At 41.9% G+C, this 10,436-nt stretch overlaps 2 protein-coding genes across 2 annotated transcripts; one reads left to right on the top strand and one right to left on the bottom strand.

The window, feature by feature from the left end:
• On the bottom strand, positions 1-1,922 carry LOC128455580 (NAD(P)H dehydrogenase [quinone] 1). The gene is made up of 6 exons (XM_053439252.1): positions 1,309-1,922; positions 1,059-1,223; positions 833-963; positions 632-745; positions 448-549; positions 1-354 (listed from the first exon to the last, which is right to left on the bottom strand). Exons 1-6 carry the CDS (start codon positions 1,310-1,312, stop codon positions 58-60), a joined length of 813 nt encoding a protein of 270 aa, XP_053295227.1. The 5' UTR covers positions 1,313-1,922; the 3' UTR covers positions 1-57.
• Positions 1,923-10,106: 8,184 nt separating this feature from the next.
• LOC128455583 (helix-loop-helix protein 2-like) lies at positions 10,107-10,436 on the top strand. Its single transcript, XM_053439255.1, has one exon. The coding sequence runs from the start codon at positions 10,107-10,109 to the stop codon at positions 10,434-10,436; it is 330 nt and encodes a 109-aa protein (XP_053295230.1).

Genomic DNA, 10,436 nt, shown 5'->3' with positions numbered 1-10,436 from the left:
AGCATTTCAGGTTTTATTTTCATCAGAGGTACAACGCTGTGCAATGCTCTGCAGTCTTCAGACTCCAGCTTTCATCTGGTTGTGGGGAGGAATCGGTTTTCCCAGGTGGATCCCGACCGTCAGGCCAAACTCCTTGGTGGCATGTTTTTCATGGACCTCAGGCTTCAGCTGGAAACCCTCCCCGTCAAAGCAGTCCATGGAGGTAAAGGCAAGTGGCTCTTCTTCCAGCAGGCCTTGCAGTCGCGTGCGCCAGTCGTCCAGCAGGGTCTTGCGGGCATTGGAGGGAATGTGAGACGGAGCCCAGAAGATCTGAGGGGCCAGAACCTGGAAGCCACAGTAGTGGAGGATACCATTCTGGGGGAGGGGGAAAAAAAAAATCCACACATGATTGACATTCCCATCAAGCTATTAAGAGTTTGATTCAGTTAATTCATGCTAATATTATACCTGTAGGGGCCACAGAGTGACATTCATGTCTCCATTGATGCCATTAGCACTGAACATTGACTCAGGAGATCCAGTGGTGAAGGAGAGAATTACTTTCTTGTCCTGTGCAGAAAGCCAACAAATTAAGTTAAGGACAAACTAAATCTTAAACTCTCACGGTGAGCCACTTGCTTTGATTCCTCACCTTGAAGATTCCACGGCTGTATCTCTTATCGTGCGAGTAGGCATAGCCCAGCGTGAGCACCCGGTCAAACCAGCCCTTCATGATCGCAGGCACAGTGAACCAGTACATGGGAAACTGAGGACAAGGAGTTCAAGTTTACTTTTTAATCTAGAGATCTCAAGTCCTAACACAAAAACACATAACCGCCACTCAGGCGCTTACCTGAAACACGATCAGATCTGCCCCAGTGACTTTGCGCTGCTCTTCAGTGATGTCAGCAGCAAGCCTTCCCTCCTCCCAGGCCACTTTGGTCTCCTCTGCGTAACGGAAGTGTTCGGCATTCTTAACTTCGCCTGCAGAGTCACAAATATAAACAATGCTTCATGTAGAGCTGAAGATCAAGTTTAAAAAGAACATGATTTTTAACAATGGCTGGTAATTCCTCTACCAATGATGTCTTCAGCAGTAGCAGTGGCTTTAAACTTCATGGCATACAGGTCAGAGACTTCCACCGTGTAGCCATCGGCAGTTAAAGCCTCCACTGCCGCATCTTTGGCTGCGGCGTTGAATGAGCCGCTGCTCTGATGGGCATAGACGATCAACACCTTCTTTGCTGCAAAAGCCAAGATTTACAAATGAGAAATACACACGTCTTCTTGAAACAATTTAAACAACCAACCAACAGCACGTTAACTTACACATTTCTCAATCGGCAGTGGCTAACACGCTTTGCAGTTGACAGGTATGTTGATGGAACCAGTAGCTCAGTTTGTTGCTGAGTAAAGATGCTGTTTTTATACAGGCAGCCTGGTGGCTCGTTGCACCCTCACAGGTGTCGTCAGTCAGCGATCAGGATCATCAGCCAATCCGCTGTCATCGTGGGATTGTCTCTCAGGAGTCCACAAATCTTTTACTGAAACTGGAAAACATTCCTACACGGAGAAGAATTCATGCTTAGCTAAATGCCAAGAACATGTAGGGATTATCAGTGAGGCAGCTGCACATTTGGCCGGTTTTGCACATGCAACTCCTCTCTTAATGTGTTTCTTATCCTGTTTTTAGCCTGAGTCAGAGTCTATGTTTGTCCGAATCCTACGCGCAGTATCTCTGGGTGGATATTTGAGAGCGCGTGTCTGTCTTTTTCCTCCCATGTTTAAAAATTGCCTGCCACTCCTGATGTCTTCCCACCACATGAAGCAGATGTGGTCGCGTCATCCTCTCACTCTACTGTTCCTTGTTTCCAGCTCTGTTTCCCTTTACATTACGTTCCCCCAAATCATCGCTCGCCTGTGGTCGGGTCCGCTCACGAATGTTGCCCTGTTAAAAAAAGGGGGGGGGGGGGGGGAAGAAAAAAGGAAAGACTCTGCAATGGGCATCAAAGCCAGACATGAGCTGGCACACATCTGGTACCAGAATCAGGCCTAAGCTTTGTCTATGCAGCCACTGTGAGGAGGAGGAGGGGGGGGGGGGGGGGGTGATGAACAACTGCTTTGCATTAGCACATAGGCGCACATCCATGCCCCATGAGTGAGACATATGGATACGCTTTGTCAGTTATCTTTCTTCCCTCTGTCTCTCCTGGTTTTCACTCGCTGAGATTGATTTGAGATTTAAGGGCTCGTAGGTATTTGTCAAACCAGCGCGTGGATTGCTCCCATTTAAAATTGTGTGGCCGATTCTTTTTCATCTCTGTGGCCTCCCAGTGGGGTTTTTTTGTGTTTTTTTACGGCATCACCACACTTGTATGTTGATGTTCTTTGTGCCGCACACCGAGCCCCCGGCTGCATTCCCTCTGTGGTGACGGGGTGGGATCGTTTGTTTTGCCGGGAGTAATGTTTTCATTGTTTGTGATGTATTGAGCAACATGATCCCAAACTGTTTTGTTGCAACATTGTGCCTCGTGCTCACAAACTCTGTTTCACACTTTCCTCCATTCCATGTATCTGGAATTTGGTGTGTGCTTTTCAAGGCTTGTAGTCTGGGTCAAAGGTCGCGATCATGCTTTACAACATGAAATGAGAAGCCTATCAGCTGCACACATGTTGGAGTCCTTTCACAAAATATCATTAACAAGTTCAACATTGTTTCTACAGGGGAATACAAAAAGACCCAGGCACATAATTACAGAGGATTTCTTTAAGTTTGACATTATAGTCAATGCTGTGAAGGATAAAATATAACCCTACAGTGCCATCATGTGGCCAACTTGAGAGAATAAAGTACTTTTTTAGATAAATTACAAGCATATAGTTGTCCAGATGTAAAGTTTAAATACATATTATCTATTATAAATATGACAAAGACAACACTAACCTAAACCGTGGATGGTTTTGTAAACAGGCCAACGGGCCAATCTCAGTTTGAAGTGACCTTTATTCACATTTTTTGTTGGATAGACAGGATTCGATCATATATACTTTACTCCCCTGCTACTGCTGCAGAATACCTGTTTTGATATAAGTGAATAATCAAAGGATGTATACATTTAACATGCAATGGCACTAAACAATACTTTGTCAGTGTTTATTTGCTGTGGCACCAGTTTGGACAGGAAGGAGATATTTATATCTGTAGTACAAACAAAGTGATTCAGGTCCGATGCTACAGTTGATTTAAATATCATTGTAATTGTTATGAAGCGGGCTGTTGGGCCCTTTCTTGCATTGACACCTGGCATCTTTGTACCACGCTCCATCCTGCCACTAGATGGCGACAGTAACTGGTTTCCCCTCCAGTCAAGAAATGTATTTGCTGCAGTTGATGGTTTAATCACAGTTTGTGATAATCTGCCAGATCACAGGGAGGTCAAGGCCGAAGAGAGTAATAACCGTCCAGATGGTGACACGTGAGTTGTGGCTCTATCTTGGCAGACCTGAGTCATTGTAAAGCATGTAAACTGCAGCCTAATGTCACGATCTGATGAGTGGGACGACAGGAAGTAAACACAGCACCAGAATTTACTGTACTACCTTATTCTGCTGGCACCCACTCAGCACTGCTGCCAGAGATGTAGATTATTCTTTTTTTATATGGTGGCAACCAGAGAAAGTTTTGTAGAGGCCTCTTTGAAAAGTTTCAGTGTCTTTGCTGAGCGTGATCCTGTGTTTCAGTATCGTAAAACAGATCAAATGCAAGAATTAATTGAAGGACAAATGACATAGAAAGCTGGAGACCGATTTTAAGGGACAGTACAGACAACCGCAACGTTTTACAAAGTAAAAAGTAAATGAATTGAAGCATATTAACGGTGTAAATTTGTATAAAATATCAACTAAATTAAATTTGCCAATTTCTTCATTTTGTCCTTCTTGTCATTTCCGTTTAAATGTCATTTTAGATGCTCTCTACAATTGTAGTTTGTAAATTTTTTCAGTGGCCCTTTTCTTATGTCTTGGTTTAAAAATTGATATAAATACTTCTGCCCAACATCGACAGGCCAGTGAATGTAATATAATCTCATTCTTTTCTTTTATGCTTTTATCAGGATAATTACTCATTTGTCATATGTTTATCAGCCTTGTGGGTTTTTTCCTTGAAGTTAATATTCAGTGAACTGTGAAAGTATCGAGCAGTGAAGCACTGAGTTATATAATTGCCATAGAGTGAACAACAGATAAAGATTATGTACTGAGATAAGAGTCCCTGCTTATGGAACAAATGCTTAGAGAGTACCGTGAACCTCTGAGGAGGTAGATACAGGTGTTCTCTGTAACATCTATGTTAATTCCCTTTAAAGTATAAACTGCAAACTGAAGTTGCTTTAAGTTTGAAGGACACAACTCTTGCATGTAAACAAGAACATCACACAGGAACTCCCCAGTGTATCTCTCAGGTGTGCAACAAACCCATTCACTCTGCTTTTCCATTTAGGCCTCACTGAATCAATTAGGTTTTGTTGAGGGTCTATTTACTGACTCGTCTCCCTCCTCAGAGCTGCTCATACAAATGGGGATTTTGTGCACAGCCATGAAAAGAAAAACTGAGACGAGTGGCGGACTGGAATGAAAACTTTAATGAAGGGCTGTTGTCATCAATAAACAGAAAAACAAAAGGAGAACATCATATTTCCCCCTAAAAAATCCTATAATTTCTTATTGGCCAAAGGTCAGAATCAGTTAATTAGTCCGTGACTTGATTCCTTCATACACAATTTATTGTGATACTTGGTTGCATGTGAATTAATCATGACTTTATGCATTTTATTTCCTGTGATATCCCAAGACATCCCAAGTTATCCAAGCTGAAAGAAATGATTTGGAGGTTTAAATTTACCATTCAAAAGAAGTTACCACAAACTTTATTATTCTGGGAACTGCAATAAAATGGATAGCTGACAAGTGAAGGGAATATACAATGCAAATAACTATCATTTGAAACAATATATATATATACAACTGAATGTGAGGTTCAAAGGACAACGTTGAGCTGTCCACAAATAGATAAAGTTATTGTAAGGTATTTTTCACAGCACAGTATTCATAAATAAAAAAGATGCCTATAGGTTTTAACCTACCAATGGATGTTTTTTAACTGATAAACACAATCTAGGGCTAAAATGGTTTATATCATTTTGATAATTATTTGTGGTCGGAGCTTCTCAACAAATACTATTTACTTATCTTTCTCTGTTTTATATAATTTTATATCATTAACTTTTTGGGGGTTTTGGACACTTAACTTTTGGATTATTTTCTCAGAATTTTATTTAATTTCAAACACTAAATGCTTTCATTGATTTATTGAAAAGAATAATAAACAAGGGGAAATTTACAGCCCTGGATTACAGCCCAGATACAATCAGTCATGTACTAATTTCTAGTCTCAAACAAATGCATCACTCGTGGAATTATTTGTTGTGATAAATATTATTGCCAAGATTATCTCCAGTCCTATATCTTCTTGGAGGTTTTCCAGGACAAACCTCGAGGAAAGCATCAGAGCGACTGCGTTGTCTCACTTCCTCCTCGCAGCCATTACCATGACAACAACGCTGATTGATTACATATCTGATTCCAAATCAGCAGAAATAAAATATGACAGCAGATGGTGAGCAGACAGGGAGGGGACTTGGGGGAGGGCAGTGGGAGGGGAACTGGAGATCAAATTAAAATGAAAGTACTTCAGCGTTTTGATTGACAAGGTTTGATTTTCACGGCGTCACATGAGGACACAACGTGGACCTGACAGGAGTAAACAAACACTGCAGGTCAACTACCCCCCCCCCCCCCCCCATAGTAATGTAGATATAGAATATACCTTAAACATAAAGTTTGGAAAAGGATGCTGCAGATTCATTTGATTTACTGGGAATAGGAGTTAAATATTTTGCACTTCATGAATGCACATGTTCGGAAAAAAGGGGAGGAGGAGGAGGTGAGGGATGCTGGCCTTTAGACAGATGGTGTCCAGACTGAGACAGATGAGGAGTTAAACCCATAAGAAACATTGTAGAAAGAGAATGAGGAGAGAGAATAAGTGAGGTGAAGCAAAAGGTAAAGAATCTGAATGTCCTATTGTGCTATAGGCATTAGTGATTCTGCTGAGTTCTGTTCGTTGTGGATCAAATTAAAATATTCTAATAAAATGGTCTTTATTGTAAGGCATGGCCAGGTGTTTCAAAACAAAATCCAGACAACTCTCAAACCAGATGAAAGGTTCTGACAGATGTGAATGGATCGGGCGTTATCACCAGGGTGTAGTCAAAGATGGAACCTCTCCAAAAAAGAGGTCCGTCTCGAAATGATTAAAATTAAATATAGAGGAATAAAATAGGAAAGAGGAATAGTTGTCCATTATCCATAACATTTATCCTCTGAGGGTCCCGGTGGGGCTGGTGAGAGGCAGGATACACCCAGGACATGTCACCATCATTAGAGCAGGGCCGATATATGCAGACAAACAGGCATTCACTCTCACATTCACTCCTACGTTCAATTTAAAGTCTTCAATTAACCAAACCCTAGTCTTTCACGATAAGTAATGTGTGGATTGGAAAGGGAAAGTACATGTAAGTAGTAGCAGTAGCATGTAAATTATCATATTGTGGCATCACAAGGGTCATGTCGTAGAGGGGGGGTTCCACATTCCCGTACAGGATCGGCTGCCACATCACAAAATGGCCACCGATGCACACACTACATCTCCCAGAATGCCTCACCATCCACCCAGGTGTAGGCGCTTGAGCCACCTTATTGAAGCAGGACAGGAGAGCTGCAGAGAGGAGAGGAGAGGGGCAGAGGGACTTTGACCGGACAGCTTCATGCAGGGAAGTACAAAAGCAACATCTTCAGATATATGATATATAAACGGCCAGGTTGTCGTATCGATGATTTGCTTCTTACATGTGAACTATTAGATGCTGTGATGTGTGATCTGTGTTAAGCGGATCACAAAAAACACTAATCAAAGAGTCGGCTTTCATGGTCTGCTCCGTTCTTGTTTCCAATTTCGATTTGTCTTTGCTTTTTGTTTGTTTTTTATCATGCTGCACACTGTGTCTCTTCTGCAAACACTGCAGACAGCTCGGTTACAATGAAACACAAACACATTTAACACAAACGCACACGTGTTCGTATCAACATGACCTTTAATCCTCAACTGAGACTGAGACCCTTTTCTTACCAGTCCTCCCCTCAGTACTTTTGTTAATAGGGATGTGACTCTTTTTCATAATTGCTTTATCCAAATATCAAATCCACACCACGTTTGATGGTGATATAGACAGTAAATGTGATGTTGTATCCAATCTGAATTTAATTACCTTAAATGATGTTTGAGGGGACATATTCATATTCAAATCAAAAAACAGCTCAAATACATCCAGACACATCAGAGAAATGTAAAGCATGTATTCCCTGCACTCGAATCAATCACATCACCATTACCACTCACTTCAACAATAATACTGAGAAGTCGTCTGCATCCCATGATGCCTCTTTCCTCTCGTGACGAGCATCATGGCAGCTCATTCCCCATTCGACATGCAAGAACTGGTCACATGAACGATTGGAGAGATGGTTAACGACGTCAGCCATATATCGAGGCCCTTAGAGGTAATCACACATGATCCCATAGCCGAGTGTTCAGGGCCGTTTCTGTCAAAGTCTGAGGCACTGTTTACTCACCACCAGCGCAGAGGTGGAGGCCCTCTGGTGATTTACACAGTGATGGTGTTAGTGATGATCAGTGCTGACATTTCCCTGAAAGAGATGAGGAGGTTGAGAGTACCAGAGTCACAGTGGTACACCTTCCACAACTGAACATAACCGAGAAATAACCGCACAAACTTATGCAGAATTTAAAGCTTTGTGTTATTATATATTTTAACTGGCTTTCATGAGAAGGGATAGAACAATGTTTATTAAAGTTAGTGACCTTTGTTTTCTTGCTGGCATCTCAATTTATTTCTCACACAGAGTCCTGCTTCCTGACCAATCTACAAAGGTTACAAGTGGCAGAGTGTGTATATTGGTGACATTTTACAGCTTATGAACTATGACTATGTATATTGCACTGTGGTTTACATAGACCCGGCAATATACAGGCCCATTTTCATTTGAATCTCTGTCTTATTACCAGCCCCAGCTCCATTTGCACAGTTATTTATATATATCTATATATATCTATATAGATATATATTTTAAATGTATTTAATTAATCTGTATTAATCAGGCAGTCACATTGAGAAAGAGAGGCCTGAGAACAATCAGCAACAAACATTAAACACAAGCAACAACACAAAACAGAGATAAATGAATACAACAAGATTTTATAAAACCATCACATAGTAAAGATTTAAAATCTCCAAGGGAAACACATGACTGTAGTTTGAGGGAAGCTTGTAGATCCTATTTAGAAGGTGCATAGTAACTGAATCCGGTTCTGCCACTATTGGTTGAGTTACGTAGTTACTGGATCTTGTTCTGTATCTACTGGTTTTTTACTGACCTATAGTGTCCCATGAAACGAAGGCTGAGCTGCTTCTGCTTTCTTTCTGTTGTCTAAGTTTTAATGGATAGACGACAGCAGATGTTTTCATCTGCTGCTCCACGCGGAGGCTTTTAATTTCCTGAGGTGATGAGACATTTTACTGTGTTTTCTTCCTGTTTAGACGCAGGTGCTCACTTAACCTTACACAGCGAGATCTTGGAGAAATGTGGCGTCGTTGGAGGTGGTTTCATGAGGCTGCAAATAAGTTTGTGAGATGAAGAATAAAACGAATGTAATCATGGAGGTCTCCTGGGAGTAGAAAGTGAAGGAAGAGAGACAAACACCCTCTCGTTATCCCGCTGTGCGCGTCGTCACTTCGCTGCAGGTTTAGGAAGAAACAGGCGATGCGTGTGTTGTGTTGCGCACATCCAGAGCTGAGGTTTGATGGAGGAAACGGACCAAACAACACGGCGCGCTGTCTTTAAATGAACTGGGAAATGCGCACCGGACATGGAGCCGGACTGAACCTGAACCCACGTCCCGTTTCTAACTCGAATCCAAACAAAGAGCAGAAGGCTGATGAGGAGACAACTGTACCTGTTTATCATGAGGAATCAGCTGGATCTGATCTCTGAATGTGAAAGGTAAGTTAGATCCCGCAGGCAATAGTAATTCGACTCAGTATTGGCACTGCTGCGTAATTTAAAGGTTATTTGTTCAGTTTTTTGAGCTGATGGTAAATTAAGATTGTTTTAAACTTAGAAAAAAAAAAATCTGTGTTTTAAATGCGATACAATTTCCAAACGATACAGACCTGAGCGTCCTTGTCGTTACTGAGTTCACCTGCTTAACAGGTTTTGCGAACCAAGATCGATAGTTTGAGTTGGTAATGTGAATTCCAATCATTTTCAGGGATTTATTCATTTCATAAAGAAGATCGTTTTTTACTTTGATGCCTGTTTATTTTTCTCATTTCAATTTTAAATGAAGTAAATCATGAATTTTAAATATTCATTGTTTAATTAATGATTTATTAATATTTGTCTATTTTTTGGGGGGGGCTGTGACGTTAATGTTTCAGCACCTCAGACAGCGCCGTAGGCAGCCATTCGTCCACACGGGGGCAGCACCAGGCCCTCGTATTTGAGTATATTTGGTAAAAAAAATATTTTTCTCGATTTTCCAAACAAAGAATGTGATTCAAAGACAAAAATGTGACGGATAAGATAAGAACAACCTCTAATAGTCCAACAATGGGGAAATTTACCGTATTACAGAAGCAACAGTCAACATAGGCATCACTAAGTAAAGTTAAATGCCACACTTAATTGTCAGGGATATATAAAAAACATAGAAAATATGAATTGAAAGAAACCTATATATATGAGGTCAAATCAAAATGTGTGCAGAAAAACCACGTTATTCATTCGATAACCTATTCGCTGGATACGTCCACTTTACATCTGATGAAATGATATCTAAATATTTCCTGATTCTCTGCAGATTGTTGTATCTGGAGTTGAAAGGCTCATTAACAAATCTGTATCTGTAGGACATTTGTACAGTGATGCTCCGTCCGGATCGTGCGCACCCCGGGCTGCCCTGGGGACACGCGGATGCGCAGCGGCACCTTGTCCTGGACGACGTTCACCGTGGCTCCGCGCACGTGCCCGCGCTCAGCAGGGAGGAGAAGAGGCGGAGGAGGCGCGCAACCGCCAAATATCGATCCGCGCACGCCACCAGGGAGCGCGTCCGCGTGGTGGCCTTCAACGTGGCCTTCGCGGAGCTGAGGACGCTGCTGCCCACGTTCCCCCCCAACAAGAGGCTGAGCAAGATCGAGACCCTGAGACTGGCGCTCTGCTACATCTCTTATCTCAACCACGTGCTGGGTGTGTGA

This window comes from Pleuronectes platessa, chromosome 14 (assembly GCF_947347685.1).
Source record: "Pleuronectes platessa chromosome 14, fPlePla1.1, whole genome shotgun sequence".
NCBI classification, from domain to species: Eukaryota; Metazoa; Chordata; class Actinopteri; order Pleuronectiformes; family Pleuronectidae; genus Pleuronectes; species Pleuronectes platessa.
This window is presented reverse-complemented; position numbering and strand designations above follow the sequence as displayed.

What these genes read in the sequence shown, in the direction of transcription:
- LOC128455580 (XM_053439252.1), bottom strand. An exon ending in TACTGCTGAAGACATCATTG is followed by an intron (nt 964 to 1,058) that starts GTAGAGGAATTA and finishes GTGACTCTGCAG; the next exon opens with GCGAAGTTAAGAATGCCGAA. An exon ending in ACAGCCGTGGAATCTTCAAG is followed by an intron (nt 550 to 631) that starts GTGAGGAATCAA and finishes CTTTCTGCACAG; the next exon opens with GACAAGAAAGTAATTCTCTC.
- LOC128455583 (XM_053439255.1), top strand. Translation starts at nt 10,107, where the DNA reads ATGCTCCGTCCGGATCGTGCGCACCCCGGGCTGCCCTGGGGACACGCG.